The following is a 17128-nucleotide window of genomic DNA, read 5'->3' as shown; positions in this document are numbered from 1 at the left end:
CTTGGTCTCATGTTGTTCCTCAGGCATGAAATAATAGAGATTAGTAAAAGCCTGATAGACCAGTGTTCTCAAACTTGAGCATGTATCAGAAGTACCTGGAGGGCATGTTCTGTTAGGGAGCCCCTATCTCAGAGTTTCTGATTCGGTAGGTCTGGGATGAGGCGTGAGAATTTGCATTTGCAATGTTTTCAAGTCATGCTGATGCTGCTAGTTTGGTTACCACACTCTGATTTCAAAACTGAGTGCTTGAAGGGCCCTTAAAGGCCACCTCCAGTCTACTTCTTAATCTTGAGAATCTTTCTGGATGTTTCAATGACATTTAATTTATAAGTAATTTTTTCTAACATAATGCAAACCTTTGACAACACAACAGTATGTCTCAACTACCTAGCTTGCAGTTACAGGATGACTCACTAATTCTTCACATTATATAGAGGAAATCAAAACTCAAATAAGGCTGTGGCAAAACCCAGAATAACCCACACATTTGACTCCCAATTCAGGGCCATGATCCTAGTTTCTCATCTAAAAAATTACACTTAAAGATAAATAAGCAACCTTAGGAGGGAAAAAGGTCTTTTTAAACGTTTATATTCCTGTTACAGTAAATCTGGTTCCAGTATATTCTGGCTATAAAGTATCTCTCATGGGAAATTAAGAGGTTCATATTTAGAACAGGCCATTTTAAAGGTCTGACCTATGAAAATAGTCTCACTGAGAATTGTGTTGCTGGTGGCCTAACTCAGGCAGACCCAGCTGTTATGTGTGCCACCTCAGGTCCACAGAGCTAACACTAGAGCTAAGAGGCCAGGCTGGGATAGGGGACAGTCAGGAGACTGTTTTTCAGGTGGCACTGGTGGTGGCTGTAGACTCTCCACATGGGAAGAAATGCCAGTCTGGTTGGATATGGAACTGGAGAACGTGAAGATACAATCACACACCAAGCATACTCTGTCCTATACAGATGATGAGACCTAAACACTTCTTTCTCAGCAAACTCTTGGTTTTATCAATAGGTGGGGCAAACGTGACCTTGGTCACTAAGTATGCTTACAGCATTATATCTGATGGGTGGTTCATGGCGTAGTGATATCTAAGTCAGTAGCCTTTGGGAACCATTTGTAGCTGGGACCTAAGGGACCCCGTCCTGGCCCTTGCAGAGGACTGTGTGAAGGAAGAGCCAGAGTAGCAGGGCCCAGCCAAGAAAACTGGGTCTCAGTGGAAAGGCCCACCTTAGCCATGGGAACTAGAAGGCTGAGCCAGGACTTGTCTGTGAAGCCAATTTTGTCAGTAAGTGCCAGGCAAATGGGCGCCTGAAGCTTATCAACAAGATCAGTTTCAGGCCTCACTCAGTGGAGGGAGGTGGGGAAGCCGAAAGGAATATGGGTTCTGGAGTCAAACAAATCTAACTTCAGAATCCAGCTTTTAGTGCACAGCCCTTTGCTCTTCGATCTCTTCTTTGCATCATCTTTTATTTGTGAAACAGGAACAAGGATGATGCCTTCCTCACATTGGTTCTTGTAATTGATTAAAATAATGTAATCAAAGGAACCCCCAGTACATAGCCAGATACTCTTAGCTTTCTTGTTTTGTTTTGTTTTTTTTTGAAACGGAGTTTCGCTCTTATTACCCAGGCTCGAGTGCAATGGCGCGATCTCGGCTCACCGCAACCTCCGCCTCCTGGGTTCAGGCAATTCTCCTGCCTCAGCCTCCTGAGTAGCTGGGATTACAGGCACGCACCACCATGCCCAGCTAATTTTTGTATTTTTAGTGGAGACGGGGTTTCACCATGGTGACCAGGATGGTCTCGATCTCTTGACCTTGTGATCCACCCGCCTCGGCCTCCCAAAGTGCCGGAATTACACGTTGACCTTGGAAAGAACTAGGCTGATGGGCTCCGAGAGACTAGAGCCTAACAAGAGGGCTGCCACATGGTCCATAGATCTGCATATGTGCATAAAAAAGGAAGCTTTCACCAACCCAGTAGTTCTGAAGGAAAACGCTCCCATTTTGATCCTATCCATTCACCAGTTTCTTAAGGAAGACTGTGCCCACCTTTGTGCTATTTTTTTGAGACCTTTAAAAAAGATAATGAGACGAACATTACAATCAAAGTGTGAGCCTTGAAAAGATCCTATATCTTGAAAGATTGTATCTTTCAAGTTCTCCAGTTCCATATCCGTAAACAAATACAAGATAATGTTAGAACAATTGGGAAAATGTGACTATGGCTTGTCTATTAGATATCCTTTTGGTGTGATACAGGACTGTGGCTGGCTAGGAGATACCCTTATTCTTAGCTGCAGAGTATCATAATGACTGCAACTTACTTTCCAATGGTTTGGTAAAATAACAGGGTAGGGATAAATCATTGTTGAATTTCAGTTAGAGGGTATACAGGTGTTCACTGAACCAGTCTTTCGATGGAATATTTTTGAAACCTTTCAAAATCAAAAGACATAAATAGCAATAGAGATTTTCTGACTAAGAAACAGAATTGAAGGCTGAGCAGGGACTTCATAGGGCTTGATCCATGGCAGCATCTCTTCTGTTGTTGAATAGTTTAATGTCATGGGTGCAGCAGGCTCCCTGGTGACACACCTGGACCACTCCAAGGAGACTGGCTCTCTCAGCCTCTCTCTTTTTTTTTCCTCTCAAGTGTTCTGCAGCAAGAGCCTGCCCAGCCCTCTCCAGAAAACTGCCACTTCAGACACAAGGGTTTCAGTCCTCCAGAATTCAAAGAAAGAGGCTGCATTTGTTGAGCTAAATTATCTCTTTATTAGGAAAGTACCAACACCACACTCTTGGAAATTACTGGAATTTTATTTGCCTCAGGCTTATGACTTGCAACCAAAGACATTGTGCAAAGAAAGCAAAGATTAAGTACACTTTAGGGAGAAGGAGACGATACACATTGGTAACACAGGAGATCAGGGTGACAAAAGAAGCCATCCAATACACTATATAGATTGCAATATTCAATAGCGTTTTCAACAAAACTTTTTTTTTAAATCAAGAGCAAAAAAATTAAGCAATGTTTACAGTAGACATAAATCTTATACAATTCAAAAAGCTTTTGTTCAGATCATAGAGCATAAAATGGAAAAATGTATATGCAGGTGAAATCTAACTACTGTACATTTATCACCTATTAAAGTTGCTTATATGTACCACAGTGTAAAAAAACAATACCGAACAAATAAAAACCTCGAAAATTGCCTGATGAAAAATAAAATAACCAGTGGCTTTTAATGGCTTCTCCTGGTTATCGGTGCTACAAAAGACAAAAATCTTCTCTGAACAGGTGATAAAACCAGGCACAATCAAACCGTTACCAAATTAGACCCACCCATAGAAATATACTATCCACCCACATATTTTCCATCAAAAGCTTTTTTGTTTCAATCTTTGAGGCCCATTTGGTCACAATATGTTACAAATATTTGTGGATGTGTGTGTTTTTTACACCATGATATCATATGTTTGTCTGGCACTATCCTAAAGCTAGTTTATAGATGATGATGATATAGAAACAACCCAGTGCCTATATGACAAATGAACTCACTGGGTAGAAATGCGACAGGGGAGTAAGGAGTTCAGTTCTACCAAGGGAACAAGGTCCATATCGATCACTCATCATCAGTCCCACTGCCTTCTGACTGTTCCTAAAAGTAAAAATAAGATAAAATGAAGTAACATCACATGCAATAAAAAGAAGATAGAACAACAACAAACCATTAAAAGGCTAGTAAGAAAAAATGACATTTTGGCAACAACCCTCCAAATCTCTTTCCGTAGGAGCACAGAAACACATTAAAGAGGCGTCAACAGCCTCTAAGCTGGGAAGATGTGTCCACCCTCTGTGCTAGTATTTGTGCCCTTTCACTTTGGCTGGAAAGGTTTATAGTGAGTATTTTCTCATTTCCAGCCCTAGGTTTTAGAAAATTCATGGGAGAAAAAAAAAATACCCTGCATGTTAGGTCTTCTATAGAAAATGCAGTATTTTAAATGTATTTGAAAATGCTTGCATCACAGGTTAAGGCTGGAGTAAGAGAATAATTCTGAAAATGGTCATATGATGAAGGTAAATCAAAGTAGCACGTACGCTAAAAGGGAAATGTATCTTTCCAGAAAGAAAATAATGTGGGTGCCAGAAAACCATCCTCTGGAAAGTGAATGGATGAAATGAAGGGCACTTCAAAAGGCAAGGTGTCGGGAGTTTCTGCCCACTCTTCGACCTTGCTGACCAGTCAGGGACAGCACACTAGACTGAGTTATGTTACTTGGGTCCGAATTCTACCTCTGTATGTGACCTGTAGTGAAACAAACATAACCTAACCATTTCTAACATCTCACGATGCTGACATCAGTATTTAAGAGGCTACCGCACAGGAAGGTACCTATTTCAAGGTCTGGCTTAATAGATGCTCCTAGAATTTTTCAAATATTAAAAATAACACCCCTGGGTACTTACTTAAAAAGTCATGAGTTTTTACACAGTCCCTTAAGTAGCAACTTGAGCCAGTAACTCTGACGTCATAACACTTTTTCTCATTCTTCCATCTAATCTACTGCTATGTACCAGGCACCATGCTGGGTGTGATGGTTATAAAATATTAACTGGCTGTGGGGAAAACCATATTTATAAGAAAGCATTTGGGAAGATTAAAAAGGGGGAAAAAGGAACTTGATTTAGTAGTTTTTCATTTTTGAAGACTATTTAAAAAGCAATAAACAAAGCCCCAATTCTTTGTTTTAAATCATACAGCTCCGTTCACATCCCTCAATAATGAAATCTCACTAATCCTGACATTTCCACCCCTGGGTAATAAAGCAAAAAGGGTGAAGGGGCATGGAAATGGAAGAGACCAGTGAGCAGCGGAGAGGGCATCTCCGCCTTCCTCCCCATCGGCTATACTCACACGTTCATCCTGCTCCTCATCGCTGTCAAAATCGCTCACTACAGGTTTGGCTTTTCCTCGATTTGGCCTTTTCTTGCCTTTCCCTTTGTCCCGGCCTTTCTCATCTTTTTTATTGAGCTTGATTTTCACCTTGACTGATTTTGCTAAAACCAAAGCAAATAAAATAGACAGCAATAAGTAATCACAAGGAGATCTTTGGAGAGGTGGTAAGACTATCACCAACCTGCAGACAACACAAACATCCCAGAGTGCCCAGAACATTTGCAGTTCATGCCTGTTCTGCATGTTTTTTCTTTTCTTCTTCTTTTTTTTTTTAATAAGAAAAAGAATAAAGAAGAGAGAGAAAGAGGAAGAGGGAGAGAGGATGGGAGTATTGCTTTATTGCCCAGGCTAGAATGCAATCTAAATATGGGTATGCCTATAATAGTCTTAATAATGGAGAACTAAAAGAAAATGAGGGAAGAGAATAACAAACAAGGAGCCAAGCAACATTTCGTTTAAACTTCTAAGTTAATATGATGTGGTACTGATAAGAGTGCATATTTTGTATATTTCAAGTGGAGAGTTCTATAAATGTTAATTAAATTTATTTGTTCCAGATCTGAGTTCAAGTCCTGGATGTGGTTATTAATTTTCTGTCTCATTGATCTGTCTAATATTAATGTTGAAGTCTCCCACTATTATTATGTGGGAGTCTAAGTCTCTTTATAAGTCTTGTATGTTTGCGTATTCCTGTCTTTGGTGCGTATATATTTAGGATCTTTAGCCCTTCTTGTTGTTGCATTGATCCTTTTTTCATTATATAATGTCCTTCTTTGCTTCTTTTGATCTTTGTTGCTTAATTGTAACTTCTGCTTTTTATTTATTTATTTTAGCTCTCTGTTTGGTTGGTAAATCCTTCTGCATCCCTTGTTTTGAGTCTTTGTGTATCCTTGAATGTGAGATGGGTCTGGATGCAGCATACTGATGGGTTTTAGTTTTTTATTCAAATTGCCTGCCTGTCTTTGGATTGGGGGATTTAGTCAATTTAAATTTAGAATTAATAATAATATATGTGAGTTTAATACTGCCATTTAATATTAGCTGGCTATTTTGCCCATTAGTTGATGTAAATTCTTCATTATATTGATGCTCTTTTTGGTATTTTTTAGAAAGGCTGATACTGTTTGTTCCTTTCTATGTGCAGTAGTTCTTTCAGGAGCTCTTGTAAAGCAGGCCTGGTGGTGATGAAATCTCTGAGTGCTTGCTTGTTCACAAAAAACTTTAAGCTTCACAAGTGAAGGAAAAATAGTTTGGCTGGATGTGAAATTCTTGGTTGAAAGTTCTTTTCTTTAAGGATGTTGAATATTGGTCCCCACTCTCTCTGGCTTGTAGGGTTTCTGCTGAGAGATCTGCTCTAAGTCTGATAGGCTTCCCTTTGTGGGTAACCTGACCTTTCTCTCTGGCTGCCCTTAGTGTTTTCTCCTTCATTTCAACCCTGGTGAATCTGACGATTATGTGCCTTGGAGTTGCTCTTCTTGAGGAATATCTTTGTGGTGTTCTCTGTATTACCTGGAGTTGAATATTATCCTGCCTTACTAGGTTGGGAAAATTTTCCTGAATAATGTCCTGAAGCGTATTTTCCAGCTTGGACTCATTCTCTTCGTCACATTCAGGTACACCTATCAAGTGTAGATTAGGTCTTTTCACATAGTCCCATATTTCTTGGAGACTTTGCTCGTTCCTTTTTATCCTTTTTTCTCTAATCTTGTCTTCTTGTTTCATTTCATTGAGTTGGTCTTCGACCTCCGATATCCTTTCTTCTGCTTGATCAATTCGGCTGTTAAAACTTGTGCATACTTCACGAAGTTCTCCTATTGTGTTTTTCAGCTCCATCAATTCACTTATATTCCTCTCTAAATTGTGTATTCTTGTTGACATGTCGTCAAATCTTTTTTCAAAGTGCTTAGTTTCTTTGGATTGGGTTAATATTTTTAAAAAAGAAACACTCTGAATGCTTCCCTTCCCCCATTCCTAGTCTCTCTCCCTACAACTCTCTTGTAATTATTTCCAGGAAAAAAAAAAAAAAAACTATTTCCATACCTGCAAGCACATCCATTTCTCTGTGTATGTGCGAAATTCTACATATAGTCTATAAAAAGTCTTTCTGTGTAGAATATAAAGAATTCAAATATGTATATATACACACGTAAATATTTGAATTCTTTACATAGTTATCCCAAAGGGATCTTTATACATATCCATATTCTATAGTTGGCAGTTTAATCACATATGTGGGACATTTATAGGTATCAGCTCACACATACCTGCCGATTTCTTTTAAATATCTGAAAATTTTCCATCTCATGGTGTACTATAATTTACTTAACCAGCCTCGTACTGAGGAGGGGTGAAGTTTCCTGCTTTTTTTTGCTAGTATAAACAAAGCTGTTGTGAGCCTATTTCAATGCATCTTGGCAGAATTTGAGGGAGGTATGGTGGACATGTCCATATGGTAAATTTCTAACAGTTCTTTGCCAGATTAGCCTTAAGAAAGATTGCATCCATTTCCACCTTCACAGGACTATTCTGGGGATACAAATGAAAACACCTGGAAGAGTTAAGGGTACTCACAGATACAGGTACATATCCCAAGGAACAAACACAATCTGCTCCATGGTAGCTATTTGGGATAGGTATCCATCAAATACCATTTTTGGTATTTGATGATGAAGGCACTGAAAATGTGGGTCTCTCATTCAAGCCAGCTTCGCTAGACTACCATATTTGATGATTCTCAAGGCATCTAGAAATAGATGCTGTCATAGAAGGAATAATAGCTCCAGAAGCAATCTTAGAGATGATAACGTTCCAGACTTCTTTTGTGAAGCAGAGGGACCCACATCTCCCACAGAAACAGAAGCTAACAAAAGAGAAGACAGCTGTGCTGTTTTGAAGTGAAGTGTGGTGGTAGCATTTGCCTTTCCTCCGTCCCAAATGCGGCAAAGGTTGGCAAATGCTAGTACACAAGGTTCTGCTACACCCGATGTCTGCTGCTTAACGAGCTATGAGGTGGGGTCCTTGGTTTTGGGTGGAGTAGCTTACGACAGGAAGAGGAGACTGGAGATGAAAAGGCCTGCCTATTAATGAAAATGGAAAGATGTGGGACGTCTAAAGAAATAGATGCCAGGCTGGGCGCAGTGGCTCACAGCGGTAATTCCAGCACTTTGGGAGGCTGAGGTGGGCAGATCACCTGAGGTCGGGAGTTCAAAAACAGCCTGACCAAAATGGTGAAACCCTGTCTCTACTAAAAATACAAAAAATAAAAAAATAAAAAAAAATTGGTGGGTGTGGTGACACGTACTTGTAATTCCAGCTACTTGGGAGGCCGAGGATGCAGTGAGGCAAGATCACACCACTGCACCGAACCCTGGGGGACAGAGCTAGACTCCATCGTAAAAAAAAAAATAAAATAAAGTGATCCAACTGCCTTGGCCTCCCAAACTGCCAGGATTACAGGCATGAGCCACCATGCCCCGCTTAACCCCATTTTACTGTTTTACATAGCAGACCATAACTACTAGGATTTATTATTTTGGGAGGTATAGGGTGAATACACACATGTTTTAAAATATTTATTATGTTATTTTTACCCAGGCTGGAGGGCAGTGGTATGATCATAGCTAACTGCAGCCTTTAACTCCTAGACCAAGCAATCCTCCAGTCTCAGCTTTCTGAGTAGCTGGGACTATAGGCACGTGCCACCACATTTGGCTATTTCCTTTTTAAAAATTTTTTGTAGAGATAGGGTCTTGCTATGTTATCCAGGCTGGTCTTCAACTTCTAGCCTCAAGGTATCCTTCTGCCTCAGCTTCCCAAAGCGCTCTGATTATAGTTAGCAGTCAGTATGCCCGACTAGGAAGAAATTTTCAGCTTATGACAGCACCCTTAACGTCTGGAATACTTGGGTTATCAGTCAGAGCTGGAACTAGGGCAAAACAATCGAGGCACTCACCTTGAGTGTAAAATTTAAGGGGCACCAAAATCCAGGAATCAACTAATATCCTGAGAGGTCATAATATGAATGCCCCAAAGTCCATGATAAAATATCAAAATTTTAAAGACAGAAATCAGTACCCCCTCATCACCCCTCTCCCCCTGGCAAAAATATAAAAAATCTGTAAAATTCACAGTTCCAACTCAGTTTGACAATTACTTTCTAAAGCTGGGAATCTCAAAGTGTGGTCCTGGGCCCAGCAGCATCAGTTCCCCTGGAATTTGCCAGAAATATAAACTCTCAGGCCCTGCCACAGGCTACTGGATCCAACCCTGGCATACTCTTCAAGCCCTCCAAGTTTGAGAACCACTGTGCTCAAGAATAGAAGATAGCTGGCATTTACAGCAGTGTTGGTAGAAAACATGAGTGGGCTAATATTCAGAAAGTGTTTGCAGGTCAGGTGCGGTGGCTCATGACTGTAATCCCAGCACTTTGGGAGGCCAAGGCAGGTGGATAACTTGAGGTCAGGAGTTTGAGACCAGCCTTGCCAACATGGTGACACCCCGTGTCTACTAAAAATACAAAAATTAGGCGAGCATGGTGGCAGGCGCCTGAAGTCCCAGTTACTCGGAAGGCTGTAGTAGGACAATCACTTGAACCCGGGAGGTGGAGGCTGCAATGAGCCGAGATGGCGCCACTGCACTCCAGCCTGGGTGACAGAGTGAGATCCTGTCTCAAAAATAAGGAAATAAAAGAGTAAGTGTTTGCTATGAGCCCGGCCTGTGCTACACATTTTACATGCTTAGAGGTCATTTTTATGACTTCAGTTTTACAGATGAGAAAACTGAGCGTGAGCAGGATGAAGTATATGGCCTGTGGTTGCCCAGCAAGGACAAAGTGGACTCAGGGCTCCAATCCAGATCTCCCCCACTCTAAAGCCTCTTTTGTGAGCATCTGTGGAGACAGCTATGCAGGTAAGATGGGCAAAGACGTAGACGACCCAAATGTCCGGGCTTACCTTCAGACTCTGACTCCTCTTCATCTTCCTCTTCCTCCTCTTCATTGCTTTCATCCTCACTCTCTTCCTCTTTGGCAATTTTCTGCCGGGCACTCTTAAACACTGACTGTAAGACGATGGAGTCTTCATAGATCTGAACGGTCAAAGGGGCATCTGTTAAAACTACAAGCTGAGGGCCTAAGATGTACCATGACAGTGAACTCTTCCTTATGCAACACACCAGCTTACTCTACAGGAATTTTAGTAGAAATGTCACCATTCGCTTTTAGCCCCACATGAAAACCCAACAGCAAAAACACCAAGCCCAAACAGGCAAACACATTCATAGAGGAGAAAGTCTAAATGCAGTTGGAATTATTTCAAAGTATGGATGCTTGGAGGAGAACAGTAGATAAAATATCCTCAAAGCTGACATCAAAAATAGTATTTTTAAATACCACATTTCTTATTTGAATTGTTCTGCCCAATACTGCAATAAGTCTGTGGTAAAGCAATCTTCTTTAAAATGCAAAGCCCCTAACAAGTGGGGGCTATTCCTCGTTACTGAGTTTCTCAGTAGCAGACAATACTCATCCAATCAACCCTTTATTTTTAGTATATACACATATCTAAGCATGGCCCTGGGTAAGTGCTGAAAGATATAAGTTCAAAAATTGGCCTTTTCTTCAAAAAACTGAAAATAGAAGTACTCTATGATCTGGCAGCCCCACTTCTGGATAAAGAATCAAAAGGAGGGTCTTGAAAAGACATTGGGATACCTATGTTCCTAGCAGCATCATTCACTATAGCCAAGGGGTAGAAGCAACCCCAAGGGTCTATTGACAAATGAGTGGGTAAGCAAGTGTGGTCTATGCATGTTACAATATTATTCAGTCTTAAAAAGGAAAGAAATCCTGTCACACGCTATGACACGGATTAAACTGGAGGATATTATACTAGGTCCATAAGTGTATAAGCCAGTCACAAAAAGACAAATACTGTATCTAAAATAGGCAAATTCATAGAAACAAAGAGCCATGGTGGTTGCCAGGGGCTGAGTTTCAGTTTTGCAAGATAAAGTTCTAAAGATCTGTTGCCCCTCAACGTGAATATAGTTAACACTACTGAACTGTATACTTAGAAATGAGAACAATGATAAAGTCTGTTAGGTCTTTCATCACAATTTTAAAAAAATTTAAAGGAAAATAAAATAACCCCTGGTCTTTAGGAACATATCCTACACACTCAAAAAAGTGACTGAACAAATTGCGGTATGCACCAAGTGCACGATACAGGCAGCGAGTATGAGTATGACAGAATAAATGACCTGCAAGAGACACACAGGATGGGACCATCAGGACAGAATTTGTCAGAGGCATCAGAGTTGAGCTAGATCTTAAAGGTGAGAAGAATTCCTTCAGTGCTGAGAAAGAAAGGCAAACAAATGAGAAAGATGAGGAGGAAAGAATAAAAGAGATGCATCTGGGATTGTATTGATGTTAATTTCCTGGTTAACACTGTCCTGGGCTGGGCACAGTGGCTCACCTGTAATCCCAGCACTTTTGGAAGCTGAGGCGGGCAGATCATGAGGTCAGGAGTTCAAGACCAGCCTGGCCAACATGGGGAAACCCTATCTCTACTAAAAAAATGCAAAAATTAGCCGAGCGTAGTGGTGCGTGCCTTAATCCCAGCTACTCAGGAGACAGAGAGGAGAATTGCTTGAACCCGGGAGGTGGAGATTGCAATGAGCTGAGATCGCACCACTGCACTCCAGCCTGGGCAACAGCGCATGACTCCATCTCAAAAAAAAAAAAAAAAAAAAAAGATACTGTCCTATGTTTTGCAAGATGTTTCCATCTTGAGAAGCAAAGGGTATACAGAATGTCTCTCCGTATTATATCTTACAATACATGTGAGTCTAGAATGACCTTAAAGAGTAAAAGAAATGTAACTGGGGAAGCAGGCTGACTACGGTATCAGTCTGAATGGACTATGGACTGTTTAGATTGAGGAGTAGTAGATGAAGCTAAAGACTTAGGAGAGACTTCAGAAAGCAGTCTACAGGGAGGAAATTCATTCTAGACAGTGCAGGGGAAACTCAAAGCTTGGGAGGAGGGACAGTAAAGGAACAGGATAAGAAGAGGGCTAGAGAAAGACAAACTAGGGTCCAGATAGCCTGGGGGACAAACCAGTCAAGAGGCCACTTATCACCTCATTTCAGTTGTGAGACAGTCAGAGTGAAAATAGACAGGAAGCTTGCAGAAAAGAGGACTGGATGCCTATCATAATAATGCCACATTGACATAAAGAATCCAAAAATCCATCCAGAGACTAAAATAAACTGTCATTCACAAGACCTTCTTTGTTGATTCTTTTACTTTCTATGTCCTGGCTTCCAGCTTAACTTTCTTTGGAGAGTGTCTTGAGTAACAGAAGGCTTGCTTTCAAGACCTCCTGTTTTGGTCAAGATACTACTGCTATCAACTTGTAAACGTTTAAGTCTGTTCAAGGCCCATTCTGAGGATGTCTATGTTCTCCTGTTTGATAACTGAAATGGATGTGAAGGCACCTGGGTTTGAAGGCATCAGGCCAGAAATACAGATAGGAAAAAATTCCTACAAAAGGTGACAGTAATTGAGGTGGAATTAAAATGAAAGAGCCCCCCCTTTGGTTATTTTAATAAATTCAGTTCATTTATATACTCTTAGACTTGTTACTATGGAGAAGGGGAGTAAAGAGAATTGCAATTGGGCTGAAAAAAGGATTTTGAAAAAGCAATTAGAGACAGTGGTTTTTTTCCTATATTGTTTTGTCTTAAATTCTAGTAGTTTCATCTCCTGATGCAAGAGTACAATCAGAAAAATAATGGAAATAATATAATCAAATATATAATCTCAAAAAGCAAAAATGGTACTACCAGCCTTTCAATATTACCTTTGGTGATTTACTCGAATCCCTCCTCTAATTACTACATAAGCTTTGAGGCCAGGCATACACCTGTAATCCCAACACTTTGGGAGGCTGAGGTGGGTGGATCACCTGAGGTCAGGAGTTCAAGAGCAGCCTGGCCAACATGGTGAAAGCCGGTCTCTACTAAAAATACAAAAAATGAGCCAGGCATGATGGTGGGTGCCTGTAATCCCAGCTACTCGGGAGGCTGGGGCAGGAGAATCACTTGAACCTCGGAGGCAGAGGTTGCAGTGAGCCAAAATAGTGCAACTGCACTTCAGCCTGGGTGAAAGGGTGAAACTGCATCTCAAAAAAAAAAAAAAAATTATGTGTGTATATATATATATATATATATATATATATATATATATACACACACACACACACACACACACACACACACACACGATTTAAGGCTGGGCTTGATGGCTCATGCCTATAATTCCAGCACTTTGGGAGGGCAAATCGGGTGGATAACCTGAGGTCGGGAGTTCAAGACCAGCCTGGCCGACATGCTCAAACCCTATCTCTACTAAAAATACAAAAATTAGCCAGACATGGTGGTGGGTGCTATCCGGGACCTGGAGGTTGCAGTGAGCCAAGATTGCACCACTGCACTCCACTCCAGCCTGGACAACAGAGTGAAATTCTGTCTCGAAAAAGAAAAAAAAAGAAAAGAAATTAGGCTTTGAAGGGAAGTGTGAGTAGGTGTAAGCACAGGTGTGGTTCAAAGGTAATCTGAAAATGCCAAAGCCTCTATCACAGGTAGCATGGAACACAGGTGTTTAGTTATTTTTCTTCTGCTACTAGCAATGATTCAAAAGGTAGAAAATGAAATATTTTACTTAAAAAGAACATTTAGACAACGGAAGACCGACCTGGGATCCCTCCAGGTTGAATGTCTGAGCGTTGTGACAGAGAAGCATGACATCCTTCTCCAGGTCGCCCAGGCTCCGGTACTTGTGGTTACGAATCCTTTCCTAAAGGAAATTTGGAGAAAATGGAGAAAAAAAGGAGAGGAAAATACAGCAATCATTACTTAGTTAACAAAGCCTGACTTTCCCTTTGTCTTCACAGCATAAAGGCCTGCCAGGGACGTGGGACTGCGCAACCCCAGGGGGCGCCATTCACCAAATCCACCCTCCCACTATCATTCCTTTTTGCAAAGAGGAGCATAAATGGGAAATAAGAGCAACAGTGGGGGCGGGAGGAGCAGGGAGTCTGAAAGGTCTGCAGTAAAATGCGATATAACATGAGCTCTCAACGTGATAAAGTAATATATTCATGGAAAAGCACAAGGACATCCCAACTTTTCCTGTGGTGAGCCCCGGGCGGGCATCAGTGGCAGTCAGCTCCACCTATAACCATTTCATTGAATTTACACTGCTCCTTTATTTACCTGAAGAATAAAGAACAAAATATCTACCTTGATTTTTTTGAAATCCACTGGCTTCCTAATTAATTCATAGTATTCTGGCAATTCTTTCCTTGAAGGTAACTGAATGAAGACTTCACTGAGCTGTCGCCCTGAACTGTAGGATGGGTGAAACAAACAAAAACAAGCCACATCAAACACTACTGAGGAAAGGTTTTACTTTTCTTTCACAAAATGTCAGCAAAGCAAATAACATGCCATGCATACAGAAATGGAGCTCTTTAAGTCAGGGAAAATCCCACAAACTGTACTGGGGATGAATGTCCCTTGGGCTAACTTCAAAATCACAGTAAAATGCAATTTGGTCCCCACTTCTGTCACATACATGAGAAGTCCACTGTGGATTTCCCTTTCAGAGCAAATACATCTCTTTATTTTGATAGATTTAAAGTATCCTTGTTAGCGAAAAATTTCATTTTTAAATGTGTGTGTGTATGTATTATCATGTGTATATGTGTGTATATGTATATATACATAAATATATACACAATACACACATATACATATACATACACACATATATACACACATATATATACATACACACATATACATATACATATACATACATATACATAGACATACACACATACACGTATTTACTAATTATTTCTATACTTTATTTCAAACTTTATTTCCATACTCCTTTGTTCTCCAATTCACCTTGTATTAAGAACATAACTCAAAATAATATGTTAGAGTATACTCTGGAAACGCAAGTGAAAAGCTTTCATATATACCTGGTGACCGACCATCTTCTTGGTCTTAATCCTTTTAGGGTATTTTACATACTGTAAACCACACACACCTTTATTATTATTTGCTAGAGGAATCCCTTCCTCTTGCCTAACTGCCCTTCTGGGTGTATGGAGCAATTTAGGTGAAAAAAGAACATGTTTCACAAGTGTAGATGCTTCACACTTCTGAGAATAGTGCTGTGCCGTCCCCCAAATAAATGGCAGGTTTATTTGCAATCAGGTTTAATAGCAACAATTGCTTAACATTTCTGCAATTTTGAAACACCGGCTACAAAGCAGTGCAAGCTTTTGCCCTCACTGTTGGAAGCAGACCTGGTTAAAGGAACAAAGAAATTCATAATTTAGGTTCAAGATCTTAATATCTGATTTGGCCTACTCAGATCAATAACAGCTTGTGGTGTGTGATATAGTCATTTTTCACAAAAATCTCACTCCCCTTAGGATGCCATCTCTAATTCCTTTGTGAAGCCAGAAATATCAGAAAATAATCATAAACCACTGCCATGAAGATTTCAGAAGGTGATTCTAGGAGCTTGTGAGAATACTAGAAGGCAGTGGCAAAGCGTGAGTGACAATATGCTGTTTTAATCCACAGTCCCAGTTGTATAATTAAAAAGTAATCATAATGACAGTTATCATAAAAAAGGCATGCGCAGTAACTCAAACGGTTGCTTAGCAACCAGTGGGAAAAATGCTGAAGTGCAAAGGGGCCTGCATAAATTAGCCGAAAATCCTCTATCAAAGATGGGCTAGTTTTTCTGCTACACTGGGTCACTGTTTTTATTTTTTTAATGCACATATGGGCCTCATAAATATGAAAATCAGGGGCGAACACAAGGTTTAAGACGACTGCAGTTTACTCAGGAACTGGATTTTTGGATCTCTGTGGCAAGAACCAAGGTGTTCTCTCACCCTTTCAACCACCCCTACCCCGCACGCCCCTTCCAGGTTGAGAAATGCATTTGTACTTCTCTTACGTATACACAAAATATATGGCAAAAACCATTTTATTTACCATCACCTTCAACCCAGGCCACACCTTCTGGTCGGTTTTTTTCCTACCATTCTAAGATTTATACGCCCAAACATTTTACCTTTTAGGAAAGGAGCATATGAAATGTGGTGAGTGTAATTTGTAGATAGGAATTGTTCAGTTTCTATGGGCAACTTGTTTAAAATTAGCCTTCTTTATAACCTAGCAGCAACCCAAAAGTCAGACCTCTTTGTAATTGCAGATTTAACACCTGACCCTCCCTCAATGACATCTTCATGGTGTCATTTTTTACGTTGCCAACAGATGGTGTCATTTTTCTGTTGACGGATTACAAGCACATCTTTGCTTTGTACACCTGTGATGGACATACTCTTAATTTCAGCCGTGCTACTGGTGAAATAAGAAATAAGCAGTTTGGACCAATAATCAACAAAGCTCAAAGGGGTAAAATGGCTACAACAATCTTGGTATGACATCTCTGTCTTCACTAAGGCCCTAAAAACTCTAAACCCCGTAAGGAGACAAGTCCAGAGTTCTCTATGCTCCTAAAGAAGACAGCTGAATGCTCTGAGATTTGGAGCCAATACTGTAAAATGAGAAATAAACACATTTGTTCTGCTTAAAAAATAAAGGCTCGCTGGACTTAATACGCCGGTGCCATTTTCTTTTTTCCACTTCTAAGAATTAAGAACAAGGGCCAAAGAAGGAGACGGAAGTTCTCCACCGAAGACTTCCTGGACTATATTGTTTTCATCATCGAAATATCTCAGAATCTGGCTTCCAAAGCCCTCCAGGCTATGTCCTCCCTCTCTACAAACCCAACTGGTACCACCAACCTTCTCTTCTGGTCAGGCCAGAGTCTCTCCTGTGTACCCCTACTTTTCATGGCCAATCCCCACTTTATGACCCATTCCAGGTCTCTAGGCCTGACCTCTCTCTCACTTCATAGCTGGAAGGTTCTCCGTGTTTTTTTCTCCTCTCCAAATATTTCATTATCCGTCCAGGATCAAGAACCCATTGTCCATAAAAATGAAGGAAATTCTCCTAAATATCAGCTACACTTGCTCTCAGTCCTCTCCCTACTCAGAAATTAATTC

General features: G+C 40.5%; 1 protein-coding gene across 10 annotated transcripts in view; it reads right to left on the bottom strand.

The window, feature by feature from the left end:
• Positions 1 to 2804: 2804 nt before the first annotated feature.
• SMARCA2 (SWI/SNF related BAF chromatin remodeling complex subunit ATPase 2) overlaps positions 2805 to 17128 on the bottom strand; it is a 224096-nt gene continuing 209772 nt past the window's right edge. For all 10 annotated transcript variants that reach the window (XM_074394738.1, XM_039461271.2, XM_039461275.2 and 7 more), the window contains 5 exons: positions 14271 to 14376; positions 13723 to 13824; positions 9917 to 10049; positions 4923 to 5065; positions 2805 to 3665 (listed from right to left, as the gene is read on the bottom strand). In XM_074394738.1, coding sequence (XP_074250839.1) covers positions 3630 to 3665; positions 4923 to 5065; positions 9917 to 10049; positions 13723 to 13824; positions 14271 to 14376 — 520 coding nt within the window. In that variant the 3' untranslated portion in view covers positions 2805 to 3629. The remainder of the gene's footprint in view (positions 3666 to 4922; positions 5066 to 9916; positions 10050 to 13722; positions 13825 to 14270; positions 14377 to 17128) is intronic.

This window comes from Saimiri boliviensis, chromosome 2, assembly GCF_048565385.1.
Source record: "Saimiri boliviensis isolate mSaiBol1 chromosome 2, mSaiBol1.pri, whole genome shotgun sequence".
NCBI lineage: Eukaryota > Metazoa > Chordata > Mammalia > Primates > Cebidae > Saimiri > Saimiri boliviensis.
The sequence above is the reverse complement of the archived record's forward strand: the minus strand, read 5'-3'. Positions and strand labels throughout refer to the sequence as shown.